We start from the raw sequence: 24091 nt of genomic DNA, 5'->3' as shown, positions 1-24091 counted from the left end.
CCCTGTTGCCATATTGAACCACTCCTACTAATGGGTCATTTGTTCTCACTGGGGTGTATGGTGGCTTTTTTATGTATGGAGATCTCAAGCATAGGTGATGTGTGGAGTGCAGGGGCAACCACAGGTACCACCAACTCTCCCCACCACACCCACGTTCATTGAGAGCACTGTGCTGCTTCCAGTGAGTATGGGGGCAGTCCTGCCCCTCCATACAAAAATGCTATTCCTAGGCCATGCCACTCGAGGTGGGGGAATTGCCCCCACGCCCACCGGAAGCAACCATGTGAAGAGGTGGGACAGGGGTGAGGAGCGGGTGAGGCATGGGCAGAACAGGGGTGGAGGGCAGGATCAGTTGGCTGGTGCACGCCCTGGAATTCCCACACCAGTCGCTTCTGATCTCAAATCTGAAACTAAGGCCACTTCTTGTTCACCTCTGTAATTTTGTTCCGTGAGATTTTTGAATATTACTGTTGTCAAATACATAACTACAGGCCAGATCCAAAGACACTTACTCATGTGTATAATCCTTATTTACATGTATAGACTGAAGCCAGTGAGATCACACATGTGAGTGGATGCTTTTTCAGTGCCATTTAAAACAGTTTGGTGGCTGGGGCGGAGGGAGAATGAAGTTTTTTCTTTTTTGTTTTTTAACTTTTTCCTTGTTGGAACTTCCTACTTAACTGCACACATGCATTTGGAACAAGTGTATTTGTAAACTGAGTGATTATTAATCTGCAGGGTACAGCCATTCCAAATTACTTAAATGCTCTCATAATTAACCTTGGTTCAATGAATTTTAATGCTCACAAAGTGAGCTTTAATGCTTTCATACCTGACATGATACAAGAAAGTACTCTAAAATATTCCCAGAAAGTTCCCTGTTGCAATTTGATTCCTGAACAACCAAATGCCTGGCCTTAACCAAGACTCCCCTGTGTGCCGTGCTTTTATTATGAACCAATGTCTAAACCTAGTTTGCAACAGCCAACCTTATTTTAATTTTTTAACGTACATTGCATCTGACAAAGTGGCTCTTTGCCCATGAAAACTTATGCTCCAAAATATCTGTTAGTCTATAAGGTGCCACAAGACTCCTTGTTGGTTTTACAGATACAGACTAACACATCTATTCTTCTCATACTATTTTATCTGCTTCCAATTCCCTTTTTAAAACAAATTCTAGCTTGTGATTCCTTGAATCTCCAGCCTGCTCATCTTTATAGGTAAAATATAACTTAATCCCTCTTCCTTTTCTTCGTACTGTATCAGAGCTTATATTTTGGCTCATAATTACTTATGAAGTAAAAGTGTACAGATCCCAAACTTGCGTAAGATATGTAACATCTAACATTCATTACATAGTGAGGCAAAAAACAGGCCCTGGGAGTTAACTTTCAAATAAGAAAATCAAAAGAGCTGTCAAGATGATACTGCTGCTTTTGGACCCCATCATGCGCTGATTTCCATCAGAGTTTTGACACGAAAATAAAATAATTGAGTTAAACTAAAAGTTAACAAACAGTAGCAGACAAAAAGTTGCTGTAAAACATACAGGTTTAAGGACCTTTCAAAATGAATTTATCTTTGAAAACTGTGGAGAATCATAATACAATTTTTACAGAAAGATGAGGCCAAATCCTGTTCACTTTATCCATGTTAGTTGTCCCAACAGTCCTGTTCTGCAAATCTTGTAATTGTGACCCATACAGGCAGTCCCATTAACTTCAGGTAAGTAAGGTATATAGGATTTGATTGCTGTTGGCTCATATCAATCCAAACTGTGTACAGGTTACTTAGTTCTATAATTGTTATAAACTGGATAATAATGAGATCCTAAACTCTGTTTTTTTATATCATAGGTAAATCTTTTGACTCTTCTCATGGAAACAAATGATGTATTCCTTGTCTTAATATTATAAATGAACATGATACATTTGGTCAAACATATTTAACTTATTATTTGTTTGATATTTTGAAACATTGTAAGGGTGGAGGGAGGGGACTGTCTTCGTATTTTGCTTGCCTACTATAATATGTACTTTGGTTGGTATATAAACACTTATTTTTTGTGTATATTAAATATCCACACAGATGTTTTTAACATATATACACAGAATATATTATTTTCAAATTTAATTTGTCATCCCAGGTACAATAAATCTTTTTATGAATAAAAATACCAAATGTGTGTGACTGTACTGACAACCCAGTTCATCTCTATACACAAGATATAAATCGCTCATTACAATTGTGTCAGTGTTTTTCTCGACTGTTTCATATTTCTGTCAAAATCCATGACATGTTAATTACAAATAATAATAATTCCTAGATTTTATATAACACTTTTCATCAATGTCTCAAATTCTTTCCAAAGGAGAGCTGGTCAGTATGAGTATCCCCCTTTGACCATGGTGAAACTGAGGCAAAGAAAAGCACTCAGCTTCAAGCAAAGAAGGTACTTAAATACTCCGTAGACCAGGGTGGCCAAAATCATGTCAGGGGCTGGATTCGGCCTGCCAAGCCTTTCACTCTGGCCCACCCAGCTGATTAGCAGAGCATACATCCTTACAACTAGCAGCATGTGTTCAACCGCCTCTCCCACTACCTTGTTCTTTCCACAGCCAAGCTGCTCCTGGGATTCTCCTGCTAGTTGTGCAGAGGGGATTGGGCTGGAGGGAGAGGATAGTGCTGAAGTCAGGGTGTTCCCCTGCTCCTGTACCCCATCTCTGCAGAGCAGGGATCAGGAAGAGGGAGACACACAGCGGAGCTGCTCCAGACTGAAGCGTGTGACATTCAGGAGCGCATAGAAGAGGAATGGAAAGGCAACAGAGCAGGACAAATTTCCCTTAAAGAGACAGAAGGTGGCTTCTTTCAGAAGCTTACTGAGCAGCAGCCAGCACACTCATTCTGTGTCACTGTCACACATACCCAGTCTGTGCCACACACACAGTCACTGTCACATATACACTGCAGCACACACTCAATTTGTGTCACAAAGTCTGAGTCTCACACACAGAGGCTGCAGCTATTCCTCTTTCAGAAGTGTAAGGCAAATGAGCAAGACCGCAAGTGCAAATGAAATGTGGATTTACATATCTCATGCCTCATTTGCATATTCTTGCATGATCACGGTTTCAGAAGAGGCTTTTTCAGAAGCAAATACGGCTATGTAGCTGGAGTGCCTTCAAAAACAACCCGTTTTCCTGAAACAAAATAGGAAGAAGGGTTCTTTCAAAAAAGGGATTTGTTTTTGAAGGAACCCTGTCTACACGGCTATTTTTGCTTCCAAAAATACCTCTTCTGGAAGTACAATTGTGCAGTAATATACAAATGAGGCACAAGATATGTAAATCTGTACTTTATTTGCATTTTCAATCTCGCTCATTTGCAATCTGCTTCCAAAGGCAGAATGCAGTGCAGATATATGTGGGGACCCAACCACAGTCCCCAAACAGTCAATGGATACCTTCCAAGAGATTACTCAGGCAACCTCAGGCAACAGCAGCAAAGACATGGTGGATGAGAAAAGGGAGGAGGAGAACAATGTTCACCAGGCGAATGCAGACTCCGATCTCACCAACAGCCAGGAACTTTTTTAAATTTTGGACCTCGTCCTCTCTTCCCACAATGTTTTGCAGCCAGACCCTGGTGGCGGGGAGGTCACCTCTGGTGAGTTCTCATTTTTAATCATGCTACAAGTGAGTTAAGGCAATTGGGTGTGATTTGTGATGGTCACTGTATCTACACAGCCTGTGGCCCCAGAACAACATGTTACTTGCACATCTCAATAAAGCTCTGAGCCCAGTGCTTTCATGAGGTTACTAAGGAAGCCTGCCTTATTCTGACCTCCATGATAGGACACCTTTCCATGCCAAGCCAGCAGTTAGTAACCTGGCATCATTGCACCACAAAGCAGTGCATGCATCATATTGACCAGACTTCTTCCCACATTCAGTCAGCATTTGTTCCTTATCAATGTGTGTTACTCTAAGCAGGCTAGTATCTCACATTGCAACCTAAAGGAAGCATGGGAAAGAGCATTAAGCTATGATAGCATAAGTTGCTCCACTTTGCCTGGACCTTCCTGGAGAAAGGGAAACTTTCACAGTCCCAGCAAAGTGGGGAGGGCCAATATGCAGCAACTGTGAGAGCCACACAGCACTGATAGCACAAGCCACATCACCATGCCTGCTACAACCCCCTTCCCTGCCTGGGACTGCTGGGGCAAGGGAAACTCTCAATGCCACAGCAAAGAGGGGAGGGGAAGCATGTAGTGACAGTGACTAACACCGCCCCCAAAGCCACCATGTCCTCCCTTTGTATGCAGTGGGCACAGCTGCAAAATCAAGGCTTTTGGACTCAAAGCCTTGAAAGCATGCCACAGTCTATGCCTTACCATAACTGGAAGTAAACCAAGTCAAGCAGGTCCCTTAAGATCTCTGCATAGTATCTACTGCACAGAGGACACTTAAGAGCCAAAATTTGTCCTTGTACATAACACATCTCTATTGTTTATCACAGAGGCTCTCCCATGTGTGTGGTAAAACATAGCCCATCTACAGTAAATGTAGCTCCCTAATGTTTGTCCTTCACTTATCTTTTGTTGCAGTGCCATCAACAGTGGACTCTTTGACCACCTCTCCCCGCTTCCCTCCAGCGCTTAGACTGGCACAGACCCGAAGGAGAAAATGAACACAGAAAGAAATGTTCCTGAAGCACATGTAAGCCACCCACCAGACAGGGCACAATTCAATGCATGGAGGAGAACCACACTGACAGAGGGGAGGGTGAATCAGGAGGACAGGAGTGCACTCAGAGAGCACGAAGTCTAAGCCCAGGAGGAGAGGTTGAAGCTGATGCTTCAGCAAACAGAGCTCCTGTAGTGCCTGGTAGAGAAGCACAAAGCCCCACTGCAGCCCATGATGGACCACGTGCCCTCCTTACCATATTCCCTACCCCGCCTCCATCAGCACCGCAGAATGTGGGGAGTGGGGGAGGAATCAAGGGCAGCCTTGCATTCCACTACCAGGGACACATCTCAGAGCAGAAGCCTGACACTCCCTCACCTATAATGGCAAAACACCACTTGATTTTGCCTTCTCACCTCCAAAGCCCCAGCCAAGACCTCTTCCTGTGTGCTACATTTTGTCCCATAAATAAAAATGATTAAGCTCTCAAAAGCAGTGTCTTTATTGCTTGTGTTGCATGGGAGGGAGGGGGTTGTTACAGGGTTTACAGGCCAGCACATATCATTCAGGAGGCAACTTCTTAAGGGAAATGTCGTTATCTAGTCACTCATAAAGCTGTTTGTCAAAGCCTTCCTGTTTGGCAGTGCTTCTCCCTGTGCTCTGCTTATTGTTCTGGTGGCTGGCTGCTCATAATTAGTGGCCAGGTGATCTGTCTTGGCACTACAGCCTGGAGTGCAATTTTCCCCCTTATTTGCATGTAAGATAACATAAGATAACATAAGAACGGCCATACTGGGTCAGACCAAAGGTCCAGCTAGCCCAGTATCCTGTCTGCCGACAGTAGCCAATGCCTGGTCTCCCAGAGGAGGTGAACTGAAGACAATGATCAAGCGATTTGTCTCCTGCCATCCATCTCCCGCCTTCGACAAAAGGCTAGACACCATACCTTACCCCTTGCTAATAGCCATCTATGGACCTAACCTCCAAATATTTATCGAGCTCTTTTTTAAACTCTGTTAGAGTCCTGGCCTTCACAGCGTCCGCTGGTAAGGAGTTCCACAGGTGCACGTAAGTTATGGAGCACGTACCATGAGGGGAATGTTGCTTTCATTGAGGTATAACTGAGACGGGAGGCTTCAGAACCTGGCTTTTAAATGGACAAATGCACATTCCTCTACCATTCGGCACTTGCTCAGCCTGTAGTTGAACTGCTCCTTATTGCGATGCAGGCTGCCTGTATATTGGTTCATAAGCCAAGGGCACAAGGGGTAGGCAGGATCTCCCAAGATGTCTACTGGCATCTCCGCATGTCCAATGGTGATTTTTTGCTTTGGGAAGAAGGTTCCATTCTGCTGCTTTTGGAACAGACCAGAGGTCCTAAAGATGTGGTGTCATGCACCTTCCCCATCATCCCACACTGATGTTGGTGAAATGGCCCTTGTGATCCACCAACACCTGCAACGCCATGGAGAAGTGTCCCTTGTGGTTTATGTACTCTGTGGCAAGTGCCAAGTGGCTTATGTACTCTGTGATTTGGTGCCAAGATAGGAATGTGCATACCATCTGTCACACCACTGCTGTTAGAATACCCCATCATGGCAAAACTATCCACTATGTCCTGCATATTTACCAGTGTCACTATCTTTTGTACTAAAAGTGCGTTGATTTCCTGGGCTGCTAGTTTACAGCATCCTCCAATGTAGATTGGTTGATTCCAAATTGATGGTCCACTGACTGGAAGCTCTTACTGCAAGCTTCCACAGAACTATTGCCACTCACTTCTGAACTGTCAGAGCAGGTTTCATTTTGGTATTGCTATGCTTCAAGGTGGAGGAAAACAAGTCACAAATTTCCATGAAAGTGGCTTTACCCTTGAGCATGTTTTGTAGCCGCAGCTGATCATCCCATACCTGCAGAACAATTCGGTCCCACCAGTCTCAGCTTGTTTCATGGCACCAGAACAATTGTGTACAAAGCATTTGAACAAATCCACTGTGTACAAAGCATTGAGTGAGCCAGCATCTCCCTGTTCCTCTTCTCCAGTGTTTCACATTCATATATGTCCATGTCCTCTTCAGAGTCTTCATCACTCTGAAGGCTGATGTGCAGGACCACTACGAGCAAGCACCTGAGACAGAGCAGTGCTGGACAGCCTAAGAGGAACTAGGGAGAGGCTCCAGCCTGATAGCTGCCAGGCTGCTGGCCCCAACAGGTGCAAGGGGTCACAGGGGAAGCAGCCCAAGGACTGATACAGTAAAGGGAGAGAGGAGGATGGTAGGACAAGACTGCCACCAGAGCATCCCTGGGCCAGGACTCAGAGAAATGTGTGGCCCTGAGTCTCTCCCCTGCTGCCTTGTACCACACCTTGACACACAAGGGAGTGGCCATAATGGACCGTGGCTTACCCCTGAGGTGAGGAGCTAGACAGAGGTTGCAACTGGCTACAGTGATCAGTGCCCTATGACAGGATTGCTGCGTCCCCTGGAAGGGGGCGAGGGAGTGTAGTGGAGACACTTTGATGGAGAAAATAAGATTTTCTGCCAGCTCTCATTCTAAATATTTTGTATACTTTGTTCAACTGGATAATTAAGTTGTATATAGTGCCCTCAGTGTTAATAATCCTCCTTTTATAGGATGCAAACCTGCACTTCATAATCTATAAAACCTCTCATTGATCTAAATCGTAGTTTGGGGCCCATAATGCATTCTCAAACCACTTTCAAACGGTTTTACATAGGCTCACTTTTCTGTGAAGGAGATGTATGTGACCTCAGTGTTAAACATAATTATGATTAATATTGTATCAGAGGCAACAAGCATCTCCTCAGTGTAAATGGAAAGTGCAAATGGTTATCTGGAGTGCTCTCTTCCCATGCATCAAAATGTAAATACATTTCCATGTATGAAATGTATTACAGCACAAAAATGAAAAATATGAACTTCGATCAAAAATCCAGTCCCTATGAAAGTCATGCTGTACGCCAGATTCATTTGCACTGGGATAGGAAAGGTGTAAACTGCAAAAGGCTGCTGCAGCCATGGGAGCATTCATCCAGAGGAACCATACATGGTGTACACACTGCTTTCCATCTGCAGGCGTTCTACTGAAGGAAGACAAGCTTCATAGGAGATCGGATTTTGGATAGTCTTGGCTAGGCTTGAGTCTTTTAATGGGATGCAGTCTGTGGGCAACCCCTTCCAAGTGAACCTTACATTGCTAAGTGCTCTCATTTATGTACTTATAGCTGCGTCTACACGTGCACGCTACTTCGAAGTAGCGGCACCAACTTCGAAATAGCGCCCGTTGCGTCTACACACGTCGGGCGCTATTTCGAAGTTAACTTCGACGTTAGGCGGCGAGACGTCGAAGTCGCTAACCTCATGAGGAGATAGGAATAGCGCCCTACTTCGACGTTCAACGTCGAAGTAGAGACCGTGTAGACGATCCGCGTCCCGCAACATCAAAATTGCTGGGTCCTCCATGGCGGCCATCAGCTGGGGGCGTTGAGAGATGCTCTCTCTCCAGCCCCTGCGGGGCTCTATGGTCACCGTGGGCAGCAGACCTTAGCCCAGGGCTTCTGGCTGCTTCTGCGGCAGCTGGGGATCTATGCTGCAGGCACAGGGTCTGCAACCAGTTGTCAGCTCTATGTATCTTGTGTTGTTTAGTGCAACTGTGTCTGGGAGGGGCCCTTTAAGGGAGCGGCTTGCTGTTGAGTCCGCCCTGTGACCCTGTCTGCAGCTGTGCCTGGCATCCCTATTTCGATGTGTGCTACTTTGACGTGTAGACGTTCCCTCGCTGCGCCTATTTCGATGTTGGGCTGAGCAACGTCGAAGTTGAACATCGACGTTGCCGGCCCTGGAGGACGTGTAGACGTTATTCATCGAAATAGACTATTTCGATGTTGGCTGCACGTGTAGACGTAGCCTATAAGACCTCCTTTGCCCGCCTTCTTCTGGAATTAGGAAATGTTCTCAGGAGCTAACAAAGCAACACTGAGAACAAAAGTGAGATTTGTTGGCACTGCAGTGAAATAAACCTGAAATATGGCGCTGAACTGCACTTCCTATCAAGATAACTGCAAACCATTAAGGAAATCATTAGTGAAGATAACATTAACATCCACACCAAACACAGCTCATGTGCAACCTAATTACTATGTCAAACTGAACTCTGGACAATCTCTACCACAATTGTTTTCTATTCTAATGTAAACCACCTGCAACATACACATCCTATTACCCCAAAATCCTATTCACCAGTACAACCTTTGTTCTGGCCTCAAAATACTTCAGATAGAAACAGAATAGTAGAGGCTCTTGCTGAGGTTAGAGTTACGGTTATGAGCTTGATGGCAATTTTGGATATGTGCTCTTGAAAAACCCACTCCAGTTTCTATTCAGACTGTATAAATGTTTACTGAAAAAACTTAATTTCAAATTAACAAAATTTGGGAATTTGGTGGGCATGGGGGAAGGCAGATAAGGGAATTTCCTTGTTTTCTAAAATGAGCGGGAAAAGTGTATGTGGAATTAGTGTGCAGGATTGCAAGAGGCTGGCCTATTCTAACAGATGTTATGAGGTTTAACAAGTGCAGTTATCCTTCTGCAGTTCTTTGCACAGAGATAGAGAGAGAAAGAGAGTAATTACAGCTGTAGCCAAACCAGTAGACCTTCCCTTCTCTGATACCTTTTATATTTCCTTTATATACATGCCCTTACCTGTCCTTCATACCCATCTACAGCTTTATTCCAGACCTCCATTTTCTGCACTAGGTCTTTGACCCCTTTTTACTTCTTTCAAGCCTTACTCATTAGTCAATTTTCAGGGTCTTGCAGGTTGTTTCCACTAGAAGGAGAAACTGATGATGCTTGGAGTCATGTATTTTGTTGATGAAGTCTTGCTTATCTCCAAAGCAGATACACAAAGCTGTGCTTCTGGAACACAGTAGGAATCATGCAAGTGGAAGTTTCCTTGTTCACCATTCCACGCCTCTTTCCAGACAAATGCAGCCCAAAAAGCCCTCTTGGCTTTCTCTCATGATCATGCTACAAATTCTTCTCTTGCTGTGCCTTTCTAGGTCTCTAGGTGTTTCTGACACACAGGCTACGTCTACACGTGAACGCTACATCGAAATAGGCTATTTCGATGAATAACGTCTACACGTCCTCCAGGGCTGGTGCCGTCAACGTTCAACGTCGATGTTGGGCAGCACCACATCAAAATAGGCACTGCGAAGGAACGTCTACACGCCAAAGTAGCACACATAGAAATAAGGGCGCCAGGAACAGCTGCAGACAGGGTCACAGGGCGGACTAGCGCTTCCGGGGCAACAGCTAGCCGCTCCTTTAAAGGGCCCCTCCCAGACACACTCAGCCTGCACAGCACGCAGTCTGCAGAGCCATAGGCACACACACCTCGAGCGACGCAGTCATGGACCCCCAGCAGCAGCAGCAGCAGCAGCAGCAGCAGCAGCAGCAGCCAGAGTTCCACACAGCCGCCCCTGTAGGAGCAATGCTCGCCCTGCTCCATGCCATGCAGGAAGCAGCTGAGCACATCCTTGCCACAGAGGAGGAGCTGCCCGCAGGAGAGGAAGATGCAACCCCTAACCCTGCAGCAACCCGCCCCCCCCCCGCCTCATACGCCGCCGGCTGTGGAGCTACCCCACGAGCACCGACTGGTGGGAGTGGCTGGTGCTCAGAGAGTGGGACGACGACCACTGGCTCCAGAACTTTCGGATGAGCCAGCAGACATTTCTGGAGCTATGCCAGTGGCTCACCCCCACACTGAGGCACCAGGACACCTTCATGCGGCGTGCCCTCACTGTGGAGAAACGGGTTGGCATCGCTGTCTGGAAGCTGGCCACTCCAGACAGCTACCGATCCGTGGGCCAGCAGTTTGGCGTCGGCAAGGCCACCGTCGGGGCTGTCCTCATGGAGGTAAGAGGATGCACAGGGGGAGGGGGAGGCAGCCCTGGCAGGGAAGGGCCACACACACCCTGCACACCCCTCATTGGTGCTCTCCCATGTGCTTCCCCTGCAGGTCGTCCGCACCATCAACACCCTGCTCCTCCACAGGCTCGTGAGGCTTGGGGACCCAGATGCCACCATCACGGGCTATGCCACCCTGGGCTTCCCCAGTTGCTTCGGGGCTCTGGATGGGACCCACATCCCCATCCGCGCCCCGGAGCACAGTGGAGGACGCTACCTAAACAGGAAGGGCTACCATTCTGTGGTCCTCCAGGCCTTGGTGGACAGCCGGGGCCGTTTCCTGGACATTTATGTGGGCTGGCCTGGCAGCACCCATGACGCCCAGGTATTCCGGAACTCGGGCCTGTGCCGCCTGCTGGAGGCGGGGACCTACATCCCCCAGCGGGAGATCCCTGTGGGGGACACCACTATGCCCCTCTGCGTGATCGCAGATGCGGCATACCCCCTCCGGCCCTGGCTCATGCACCCTTTCATGGGCCATCTGTCAGCCAGCCAGGAGCGCTTCAACATGCACCTGAACCACGCGCGCCAGGTGGTGGAGCGCACATTTGGGCGCCTCAAAGGGTGCTGGAGGTGTCTCCTCACCCACCTTGATGCGGGCCCTACCAACATCCCCCAGATTGTGGGTGCGTGCAGTGCCATCCACAACCTCCTCGAGAGCAAGGGGGAGGCCTTCTTTCAGGGCTGGGCTGTGAAGACTGGCAGGGCCGATGTGCAGCCACCCGCTGCCCCCAGTCGCCAGGTGGACCCTGAAGGTACCCGGGTCTGGGAGGCCCTGCGAGCCCATTTCGATGAGGCCGCGGGGTGAATGCTGGCAGGCCCCCCACTGCACCCCCCATCCTCCACAACACTCCCGGCCCCTACGCCCACACCACAGAGCACCCAAGAGCACACCCCCCGCCACTTTTCTTGTAAATAAAAGCAGACATTTGTTCATCAAACCAGATATATGTTGAACTCTCATTACTATTATCCTAACTAACAATATACAGGCCAAATAAATATTACATATATATACATACATATATATATATATATATATATATATATATATATGTTATAAGTTAGATAAGATGAAAGAAAAAAGGGGAAGACAAGGAAGGGGAGAACTGTGTACATGGGGGGGCAGGTATCAGCATAACAACATCATAACAACAGGGATCTAATAGAAACTATTTACAAAAGAAGATAAAACTGAAGGAGATATATACAAAGGGGGGGGCACGTCCTGGGCCCCACACCCCCTAATGTCCAGTGCTGGGGGTGGGCGGCCGCGACCCATGCCTCGGCCTCAGCCCTGGCCGAGGCTGGCTGGGGGCCGGGTGGACCGGGAGATAAGGCCGGCGGGTGTCAGCTGGCCCCAGGTTCCCCTCGGCGGAAGGGCCCTCAGTGGCGGGTGGTGGTGTGACGGCAGATGGAGCAGTAGGTGGAGCAGCGGGTGGAGCGGCGGGTGGAGCAGGCAGGGCGGGCGCAGCGGCGGCCGGCGTGGCATGGGGGGCCAGGTAGTCCGCGACACACTCGAACGTGCGCATAAAGGCCCCCCATGCCTCCTGGCGCCAGGCCAGCGCCCGCTCCTGGAGTTGGAGGTGCTGCTCCTCCACCCGCAGGCACTGCTCGGTGACCTCCAGCTGCCGACGGTGGATCGCCAGCAGCTGGGGGTCCGTCGCCGTCCAGGAGTGGGGCTGGCTCCGCCGTCGTCCCCGCCGTGGGCCTGGTCAGTGTTCCGCCAAGGGGCTGGCCTGGAGTGATGGCCCTGGTGTGCTCTCCGGGACCACTGACACCTCGGCTGCGCTCTCCGGTCCTTCCGATGGTGCAGCTGTGGAACACGGGGGGGGAAGAAGAGTGGAGACAGCTGTTAGTGTGGGCCCCGAGCCGTGGCCCTTCTGGCCCCACCCCTCTGCTGCAGGTTCCCCATCCCCGTCCCCGGGAGATGCTGCTGCTGATGATGAAGGGTGTCCCACCCCCTCCCCCCGGGGGACCCCTAGGTTCGGCTCCCCCCATCCCCAGGGATGGGGCATGGCACTGTCCTGCTGCGGGGGCAGGGGCTGATGCACTCCTGTGAGGGACATGCCACTGCTGTCCTTGGGGCCATGGTCATCGGGGCACGTGGACGGCCCTGGTCATGTCTGTTACCCCCTCCCCTCAACCCCGTGGGTGCACACTGGGGGGGTACATACCTGATGGTCCGCTCCCATGGTCGGGGGACACCTGGTGGGTGGACGCCCTGCTGGAGCTCCCTGATGGCAGGATTATTTGGAGCCCCCCGTCGCTGGAGGAGGACTCCCCCTCCTCCTCCTCCTCCTCCGGCGTCCCAGGGGTGGGCTCCTGGGGGGGCCTCCGGGGTGCGGGGCTTACCTCCGGGGTGGACTCCACCTCCGGGGCCTGCTGGGGCTCCTCGGCCGAGGTATCAAGAGTGGCCGGAGGGGAGGAGGTGTGCCGGGGGCCCAGGATGGCCCTGAACTCCCTGTGAAAGGGGCAAGTGATGGGAGTGGCCCCAGATCGGCCAGCCGTATCCCGTGCCCAGGCGTAACCCTGCCGCAGCTCCTTCACTTTACTGCGGACATGATCCGGAGTGCGGGCAGGGTGACCCAGGGTGGCCAGGCCCTCGGCCAGCCGAGCGAATGCATCCGCGTTTTGCCTCTTGCTCCCCATTACCTGGAGCACCTCCTCCTCGCTCCAGAGCCCCAGCAGGTCCCGAAGCTCAGCCTCCGTCCAGGAGGGGCCCCGCTGCCGCTTCCCTGCCTGGCTGCCGGTCTGGGAGCCCTGGCTCCCCTTGGTGGGGGTGCCCTGGGGGCGCTTAGGGGGCTGGCGGGCGGCCATCACAGCGCTGGGGGGTTGATGTGGCTGCTCAGAGACATGCAGGCTGGCCGCGTGGCTGGGCTGCCGCCTACACACTCTCTCAGCTTCCTGCACAGGAAGGCAGGGGGCGGGGAGCTTTAAGGGGCCGCTGCATGCGGCAACCATCGAGCTCAGGGGCTGGAAAGAGCATCTCTCAACCCCTCAGCTGATGGCCGCCATGGCGGACCCCGCTATTTCGATGTTGCGAGACACGCAACGACTACACGTTCCCTACTTCGACGTTGAACATCGAAGTAGGGTGCTATTCCCATCTCCTGATGGGGATAGCGACTTCGACATCTCGCCGCCTTACGTTGATGTCAACTTCGAAATAGCACCTGCCACGTGTAGCCGTGACGGGCGCTATTTCGAAGTTGGCGCCACTACTTTGAAGTACCCAGCACGTGTAGACGCGGCCACACAGAGCACACAAAATTAATCCCCAGCCCTTGCTTCCGCATTCAGTCTAGGTTTTGAGCAATGACTTCCATTGTTCAATTATTACTGAACAAATGGACATTTAACAGTTCCTTCATTTATCCTGAATGTAGGACAGCAGAGTGAGGCATGGAGAACAGGCAAAGGGGATGTGTGTTTAATACACCCAGCAGCTACAATGAGGTGGTGATAGTATGTAACTGTGCATATTTCAAATACATGCTTGCTGGGGTCCATCCAACCTCCAACATAAAAACACAGTGTCCCACTCTACTCTGACAAGTTGCTGGATATTCAAATATTTTGAACAATAGAGAGGTATACCTATAATGTGTAAGACTAAAGAAAAACAAGATTAGATATTAATACACAAACAAAAATGTGTGCAGAGTACTTTATTTACCAACAACAGTAATATTGTACACTGTAAACTTACACTCTATTAGTATTTACTTTCACTACACTGTATTTATAGAAAACATAACTAAAATTTACTTCTGGTTAAAATACTGGTTACTTGAGAGTTCTGGGTGATAGAATGCTGGGTATGAAATAGTTTACTGTACACCTTTGTAACCCATCCAGTCCCCTTCCACTCTACCATATGCCGTCCCTGCCACCTCTCTATGTTCAAGCTCAAGACACTGAAACACATATTTTGTTACATTTTACCCATGTAAAAATAAATGAAAAAATATATTTACTTTTGAAATAGAGATGACTGAAGTGAGCAGTAGAGTTCAGAGGCCTTCCCGAAAAAGTGACTACTGTACTGTAAAATGGATTACAAATTCTATTTCTTATGGAGTTTTACAGCCAAGTTTTCCTTTGCCCTGTTCTCTCTGATCATACTCAAATAAGAGAGGGTGCATAGGAGATAAGAAAGCTTGAAAGTAAATCTTCCTAAGAAGTGTGTCTTGCAGATCCACTAGGAATGCACGCTGTCCCTGGCTGGTCAGTCTGCTATGCTTTGCCAAGGAACAGCCACACCTAGGCTATGTCTGCACTTAGGAAAAACTTTGAGACGGCCATGCTAACGGCCACATCGAAGAATACTAATGAGGCACTGAAATGAATATTCAGCACCTCATTAGCATGCTGCCCGCCACAGCACTTCAAAAGTTATTATTAGAGCTGTGCCCAAAGATGGGTGTGTGCTCTCTTCAGGGAGTGTGAAATTTCCTAAAGGGGGAGCAGCATGATCAGCTGCTGGGTCTCAGGTTCATCCATCTCATTAAAAATGTTGACATATGTTACTATTTTTATGTATGCATATTCACATTTATATACTGACCAATAAAATTTTTACATTTTACAGGTTGAACCCCTCTAATCTGGAGCTCTCTCCTCCAGCAAACTCCATAATCCAGCATGATTTTAGTTAGCCAGACGACCACTTATCATGGGTGTGGCCAAGTTTCCTGTGCTCCCATAAAGTTTAGTTACAGCCTCCAGTCCTGGCTCTCAGTCTCCTGTGCTGTTATTTAACTGTATTTTATCCCTAATCATCTGCTAAGAGCCCAGTAAGCAGTGAAAGTGTTGGTAACGTACTGCACAATGTTGACCGCCTGTTGTCAGGCGAATTCTCTAGCCCAGCACCGGTCAGGTTCCGAGGGTACTGGATGAGAGGGGTTCAACCTGCACATACTTCTTTCCCTGCACATCCTGAAAGGCTTTTTGCTTGTTTGTTTTTGCATATGCACATAACCGGCATTGGATTGCATTACACAGGTGTAGGGGGGAGCGGCTGCCAACTGCAAGGACGAAAACTGCCTGACATAAGAAGTTTACTCACCCCTGGACTAAGCAGTCCTAGTCCCACATCTAATGGGGAATTAACCCAGGGGAGAAGGCAGCCCCATTTTTACCCGCTCCTAGGGCTGAGGACCTACAGAGACTGCTCAGCCAGCTGCCCCCTAGGGCTGAGCCAAGAGCAACAGGCAGCGCTCCGAGCCACGCCAACTTCTAACCCAAGAAACGTTCACGTCTCGGACCCGAACTCGGCTCTCCCAGGCGCCCCTTCGTAGCCACAGGGCCTGCCCCGCCGCTGCCTTTCCCTCGGTCGCTCACTAGGGGTCGCTGCTGCGGACGCGAACCACCGCGCCGTTTACCCCCCGCCCCTCTTGTCAGCACGCGCGCCTCGGTCGGCCGGCTGCCGTCAGTACACCGGAAGCGGAAGTGCGCCGTGAGGGTCGGGCAGGGTAGTTGTTGCTATTAGTACAGCCGCCGCGGGTCCGTTGTTGGGTGTCATGGCGGCGGCGGCCCTTCCTCCGCTGCCTGCGCAGTTCAAGAGTCTCCAGCATCACCTGCGGACCGCGCAGGAGCTGGACAAGCGCGAACCGGTGGTGGCCTATTACTGTGAGTGAAGCGGCAACTGCCACGTGAGCCCCTCCCCTCCACCCCACCGAGCGTTCCCCATCAGTCCCGCCGCCAGTGGTACTTGTCACTACGGCCGGTCGCGGCTTCTGCGCCCTCCTCCCTCCACACAGCTGCAGTCCGGGCCGGCCGCTCCCGCAGACACTGACCACTTACCTATGGGCGGGGGAGTGGCCTGTAATAGTGTCAGAGCTGTCTCGTGATGCACCGTTTTGTGCCTGGCTCACATTCGCCCCCGACATCTCTCCAAAACTTGCTATTAAGTTTAACAAGTGCAACGTCTGTTCTGAGTTCCGCCCAAACCCTCTGTTGTTTGCGGCAGAACTTTGCCCGGGGGCACTACGGTCACCTAAATGTAATACCTGGGGCACCTTGCACGTTGAAATAATCAGGGTTAGCATATTTGAACTATTAAAAAGGACGATAGCCCGAGAGGGAGTGTGTCTGTATCAGTCTCTACCGATTCACTTCGTATGAAGGTGCTTTTGTATACGTTGTGCATTACCAACTCATGTTGTCCAAGAAACTGATACAGGTGACATACCTGAGAGAGAGGGTTTCTTTTTTGAAACTTCAGATATGGTGACCTTAGAATAATTTTTTAAAGAGATTTAATAAAATGAGTGTTGGAGGCTTTCAGATGACTTTTTCTGACATAGAGGTATGTGAAAGTTGATTCATAAAATAAAGAAACAAACTAGGATTCAGCAGATGTTGGTTTTGTTCCCAGCCCTGCTGCTGATTTGTCTGGCCTTCAGCAGTTCAGTTTCCCATCTTTTGAGACTGTATGCTTCTAGATGCTAAAAATCTTCATTTGTTTTTGTGTGAAATATTTTCTTTCTTAAGACAGGTGTGCACTATAGTTCAAGTTGATCTAATTTGCATCTCTCCAATTTCATCTATGCAAATTTTGTATGATGCACAACACTGCTGTGTTGGTGGAAGATAATCTGATTTAAAAAAAGAGTTGAAATGACTTATGTTTCTCACTGAGGAGTATACAGATGAGAGTGCTCTTCTTCCAGCATAGTGTCCTCACCAGATGCACAACAGCAGTACAACCACATTGGTGTAGATGTGCTGATGAAGTGCTGCAGTGTAGAATGGCCCTCAGGTATTTACAGCATGGTGAGGATTATTTTTTCTTAAAGGGCTTGTCTACACTGCAGCAGCATAGCTACAGCAATGCATCTTGTGCTGCTGTAGTGCAGACTGTTGCTACAATGATGGAAGGGTGTTTTCCATAGCTGTAGTTAATTTACCCCTTTAAAAGACAGTAGCAGGATGACCAGAATTTTTCCATTGATTTAGTAGTGTCTGTATTGGGGCTTAGGCTGGCCTAACTATGAGCTTGTCTACAAAAGCCTCCTCCTTCAAAGGGGGCAAGTAAACAAGCCCATGTGGAGAACAGCAATGAGGTGCTGCGCTGCATATGCAGCACCTCATCAGCCTAATTCTCACCACGGGAACTTCAAATTGCAAACTTTAAAGCACTGGCAAGCTGTGTAGCTGTGGGCACTTCAAAGTACCCATGCAACTTCGAAGTGTCCTTACTCCCAAGGGCACTTCAAAGTTGCCCTGGTACTTTGAAGTGCCCGCAGCTACATGGCTTGCTGACTCTTCGAAGTTTGCAACTTTGAAGTTCGCGTGGCAAGAATTAGGCTGATGAGGCACTGTATATGTTATTCTCCGCTCATGCTTGTTTACATGCCCCTTTCATGTTTTGTGTGTGTATGTGATTTAGAGACATAGTTGAGCAACATAGCTAGGTCAACCTAAATTTTAGGTGTAGGCACTGTAGAGCGTGCCTTGTTCTGGCCCTTGATTGATTTATTCTTCCCCTTTGAGATAATTTTGAGGTGATAAAGTCTTGGAGGCTAACTTGCAAAAGTACATTTTCAGAAAGGAGTAAATGGAAAAAGGAGCTTTAAAACCAATTTAATACTTTTTTACATACAGAGTTGAACTGAAAATCCAGGCTCACAATGTTTTGAAAAACATAGGCACCTCAGAGGCACAAAAATGATTCTAGTCTTAATATCCTACACATTAATAATATGCTGATACTAGATTATTAACAATTTGAATAAGGCATTTGTAAAATAAAAGGAAAACTGGGTTTTTTAATAGTAATTGCTGGATGGTTCTCGTAAAACACAACACAAAGGCATCTTGTGTGACAGGAAGCACTAGCTACCTCCTAAAGTGCTTTCTTTGTTACCAGATATAACAAAATATCTAATTACTTAATACATATAATAGATTTTCATGTAAGTGCAAATAAGTGCAATTTTTTTCTAACAACACTAAATGAAGAAATGTTCAATAACTACACAATGCTAATTTCTCATGTTTTCTTGAATTTCGTATTTGTTTTCAGATTTAAGTCCTCACGTATGTGTTGGAAAAAAAACCAAACTTTTAATCACACCTTAATATGGTATGTTGTGATAGTTGAGTGTATTTTGAGGATATTTGAACTTCAGTAAATAAATACTTAAGGGAGAGGATATAAAGTGCCAATTAATTTTATATCATTTATGGTACGTTTCTGCTTATGCTTTAAATTAGTATAGGTCCTTGACTTTCCCATTTATCCACTTGTTTGCTTACTGTGTTATTGAACATAGTTGAAAAATATATTCCTGTGATGTAACACTTCTCACTGCATTACATTTTAAAATAAAAAAGTGATGACATCTTGTTTTCAAAGCCAAATGCTGTTTAGGTTCTGAATTATTTTAAACATCACACCACAAAAGAATCAGATATTACTTAAATAATTGTGAAACTTTAAGTAGTGTTTCAGATAAATAGACATACTCTAGCAATACAGCTGTTCCTATTATATAGTAAGGCCCCAGTCTTGCAACTTCAGGTGTGTTGGTGTGCTGGAGAGACCCTTTGAACCCCTTATCAGTGGGATTCCATGCAGCAACAAGGATTTGCAAGATTGAGATAGGTGTGTGTGTAATTTTACTATGATGAATACTCCTGAAGACTTCTTGTGACTTTAAGGTAGTAAAATTAAGCATGTTCATGGGTGTTGGCAGTACCATGGCTTAAGGCATTTCTACACATTGTTCTGCAGTAGCATTGTCAGCAGTGACCACTCTATTATATTACTGCTATATGTAACTACCTGCATGCTTCCCCCACACGCACCCCGCTCCCACCATTTCAGCAATGGGTATTAAATCTGCTTGGTGAACAGAGCTTTGTACTTGAATTTGTGGTCATATTTTCTGCCACTAAATGCTAGTTATTCATATCTTCTAGATTTTCAATTATTTCTTGATGTCCTAACCATGGAATTCTCCCTACATAAAATGTTTGATGGTCATGTGGATACTATTATGCAACACATCCCATCCCATCCACATTTTCATTATATATTTTGAAAATAATGCAAGAATACCAATCTGACAGTCATTCTGGCAATTCTGGGTTATACCTGGCAATGTATGGAAGTTCTTGACTCTAACTGACATATAGCTTTGCCTTTAATTGTATTTAAATCAGCATATCATCAAAAGCCCCATATACCAATCGAAAACATTACTATTTTATGGACTAAAGAAAAAATGTGTCCTGTAGGTATAACTGATAAAAAAATAAGAACAATGTGTTTAATTCTTGGTGTTCTACAGTTGAGATTTATGTAGCCCTAGAGCAGGGGTGGGCAAACATTTGGCCCAGGGACCACACAGGTACAGAAATTGTATGGTGGGTGGGTAGTGAAAGCTTGGGGAGCCGGTGCCTCTTCAAACAGCCAAGTATATTACAGCCCCTGCTCTCTCTCCAGTCCCTCAGCTTCACTAGACCCCCACCTCCTATCCAATCCCTCTGCTCCCCAGCCTCTGATAACATTGCCTGGCCAGAGCTGCAGTTGGGCCATGCAGGCTCCATGGGCACAGGGACAAAGATGGAAGGGGGGCAAAAGGCTGGGGGCTAGCCATCTCTCCTCAACGCGCTGCTTGAGATTTGGGCTGGCACCTCCCATCAATGCTATTCCAACCCCACTCCGCAGGGGGACCTCAGAGGCTAGACTGAACGGCCCGACAGATGTGTCCCCCTCTGTGTTAGAGACTTCGCTGGCTTTCATTTTATAAAGAAATCAAAGCAGTAACTAAAAATCAAGAAGCAAAGTTTATTGGTGAAGTAGCACCAAATGTAATATATTTGTTTCACTATAATGGCAAACAGAGCATTTTGAAGAGAGAGTTATGTGTTTAGAAGTGTTTATTGTTAGATAATTATTTTAAAGATTACACATTGATTTAAACTACTTTTACTTTAACCTGTGTATTGAAATGTAATTTTTGATCATTTCCTTTTGTTTGCTATGTTAAATACTTTGTGTTAATCATATCAGAAGATTTCCACACCCAATTGATGATCAGATTTAGTAACTAGTAATGAGTGCAAGAAGAGTTACACAGCTCCACTGTCGAGAAGGGCACAGATGATTAATGGCGAACAAGGTGAAATCCTTCCTAGATTAAGTAATATGGGTGGAGGTTAGATTGTTTAATAGAGTTGCGTGACTTGTTTAAGGGATGTCCTTTTCTAAACACAAGGAGGCAGACTCTGATAATAAATCTCTGTCCTGTTTATTACCTAAAGAAAAATTTGTCTTGAAGTAATACCAATGGAAGTCTGGCTCAAAGCTAAACTTGTAAAATAATGTTTGAGAGATTAATTACTTGTTTCTGTAAGTGTTTACTTTTGTTGTAGAGGTTTGGAGGTGGAAATGTCAACACAGATTTTTTTTCAGCCTTTCACTGTTTGCTCTCTTCAATTTAGCCTGTAAAGCTTCAAGAGTATATTTAATAACTAAATGATGTTCTTGTTACTTACTGCCACTATAAAGGTATTGAGGGCTGTGCAAGTGTACCAAAAGCAATACTATTGTCCCTGAACCCTTTCAACACTCCATTGTACATACATAAATGGTATTTCCATAGCTAGCAGATGCAGTATAACTACAAAATAAAACAGGTTGAACCTCTCTAGTCTGTCACTCTCTCGTCCAGCAACATCCATAATCCAGCATGATAAATTAGCCCACCCATGATAAATCAGACACCCGCTTATCCTGGGTGTGGCCGAGTTTCCTGTGGTCCCATATAGTTTGCTTATACCCACGAGTCCTGGCTATCAGTATTCTGTGCTGCTGTTTAGCTGTGATTTACCCCAGTGATCTTCTTAGAACCCAGTAAGCAGTGAAAGTATTGGTAATGCTGCTAGACAATATGATATTGTGTGGCCCAGCAAATTCATCTGGCACTGGTTAAGTCCTGAGGGTACCAGACTAGAGAGGTTCAGCCTGTATAAGTGATATAATCAGTGTGTCCTAGCAACTTCTAAGAAGCAGGGGTATATGTACAGGTTGAACAGCAGCCTCAGGACCTGACTGTGACATGCGGTCACACCCATGGTAATTGGCTGTCTGGCTAACTAAAATCATGCTGGATTATGGATGTTGCTGGACGAGAGAGTTCTGAATTAGACAGGTTCCACCTGTACCACAGTGATATAAATCTGAAATACCAATGTTGAATCAGGGCACTTAAAGTGGCATAAAACAGGCGTGCAAAGAATTAGATCCCAAGATTTTTTTTTGGTACATCTCTTTTGTCCCTCTCCCACTGTCTTCAAATTAATGTTTGGAGTAGAAACAGTCAAAAAAGCCCTTGCACAGCATGTGCTTTAGTGATTTTGCTCAAATGCAGTTGAAGAAATACATATAAGATTTCAAGTTGCCTACTTCTACCAGGGTGCTTGCTGACCATGTTTTGATTGACAGGCTGAATGAAGCAGAGTGAAAAGCTCCTGACCCACATTTTTCAGCAGTTAAATGGAGTTATTCCACTTTGGAGAATAGTGAAATGTTGGCAGAAGTGATCTTTTCAGTTGTAAACAGAATTAATTTGTAGCTCTGTATGTTGTAAGTGGCCAAATAGTAAATAAGTGTTTGCAGCACTTCTGAGTTTCCAAAGGCAACATTACTGTATAATCACATAATTGGGTATTCAGAATAATTAACTATTCTGGACAATGCAGCTTTGTAATATGCAGTTTTAAAATGCAGTAGATCCAATCTCATTTTTTATTGTAAGAGACGAAAAACAAGGAAGCGTTATTTGGCCTTGGTTTTATTGAGGCTGAGGTCTACGTAGTATATAGACTTATACACTCACCCCTCATTAAACAAGTACTTTACTTACGAGTACTCACTTAAGCGAGGAACACATATACCTCCCTTAGCTCACTCAATGAGTAGACTGCCCCTGTTATTACAAGCTTTACCCCACGCCTCCAACCTGCTGTACTCTGATGCCCCCTCGCCCACCCTGCGGCCCCAATCCATGGCAGCCTGACCCCCTGCAAGCCCCACAGACCGGCCCCAGCAGCCTTAACCGGCCTCGTCGCCCCAGTCTGCAGCAGCCTGACCCACCGCTGGCCCACAGACCAGCCCCATGGCAGCCTTAACCTCCCCCAGCCCCACAAACAGGCCCTGGCAGCCTGACCCCCCACAGCCCCAGCAGCCTTAACCCCCTACAGGCCCCACAGTCCGGTCCCACGGCCCCAGCAGCCTTAACCACCCACCGGCCCTGCAGACCTGTCCCAGCAGCCTGACCTTCCCCCTCCGCAGCTTGCAGACTGGCCAGCAGCAGCCTGACACCACCCCCTGCCCCCCCCCCCCCCCCCCCGCAGACCTAACCCATCGCAACCTGACCACTACCACCCCCCCAGCCGCACACCCAACCTTTAGCAGCCTTAACCGCCTCACGGACCCTACCTACCACCAAGTTTTAACCCTCCCTCCCACTCATGGCCCCAAACTGCTCCCAACCTTTAAACTCCCTCCCCAAACCCAAGGTTCTCTTACCTTTCAAAAGCAGCACCACATGCTGCCACTCCTTCACCAGTCAGAGACTTTTACGTGTATTTTAATGGGAATTTAGTGTCCCTGTTAAGTTTTCCCCTATGAGTAGAAAGGTGGGAACCGGTTTTGCTCGTAGAGAGAAGGAGGGATGAGTGTATTGTTCATGCTGTGCAGCATTTCCAAACTATTTTTGTCTGTTTTATACAGCATAGATTCTCTCCCCTTCGCCTGTATTTGATGTAATATTTTGCATAATGGAAACATAGCTATATTTTTCAACATTAGCATTAGCTAAAGTCTGAAGTTACTCACTGAAGTGTTAGCATAAGTGGAAAATTTTAAAATCTTGGATACTGTTTTGGTGCAGAACTAATTATAGACAGCAATAAATATTTTGTCCATTTCACTTGGTTATATTTATAGAAATAACTTGCTACTTTAACCTGATAGATTTTGAGAAATCATTTAATCTTATTTGAAACACTCTATAACTTTCTTACTTTTCCTTATCTAATACCATATAAAGATACTACTTCCTTTGCATTTTTTCCATTGAAATAAATCCTTGTCAACTATGTAGTTTATACATTTAAGTAGGATTTATTAGAATTCAAAAGTTTTAATGTATTATGCTGAAAGACAACATATATTTATTATATGTCTGCAGCAATGTTTCTTCACAGGCTGGTGGGTACTAAGACTTCTGTGTTCAAAGTGATTCACATGTTCAGTGGTTGAATAATGTTTTCTGTAACATTAACCCTGATGGGGGAGAAAACAGTTTTTTATGGGATTTTTAAAAGTATTCTATAAACATCCTATATTTGAAGTTACACATTAAGGAATGAATTTTAATCTTTTTCTGTTT

At 46.8% G+C, this 24091-nt stretch overlaps 1 protein-coding gene across 2 annotated transcripts in view; it reads left to right on the top strand.

The window, feature by feature from the left end:
• The first annotated feature begins 16134 nt into the window (after positions 1-16134).
• Positions 16135-24091, top strand: part of VTA1 (vesicle trafficking 1) — an 84954-nt gene continuing 76997 nt past the window's right edge. For both annotated transcript variants that reach the window (XM_074990460.1, XM_074990459.1), the window contains exon 1: positions 16135-16313. In XM_074990460.1, coding sequence (XP_074846561.1) covers positions 16205-16313 — 109 coding nt within the window. In that variant the 5' untranslated portion in view covers positions 16135-16204. The remainder of the gene's footprint in view (positions 16314-24091) is intronic.

Source organism: Carettochelys insculpta, chromosome 3, assembly GCF_033958435.1.
Source record: "Carettochelys insculpta isolate YL-2023 chromosome 3, ASM3395843v1, whole genome shotgun sequence".
Classification (NCBI taxonomy): Eukaryota; Metazoa; Chordata; order Testudines; family Carettochelyidae; genus Carettochelys; species Carettochelys insculpta.
This window is presented reverse-complemented; position numbering and strand designations above follow the sequence as displayed.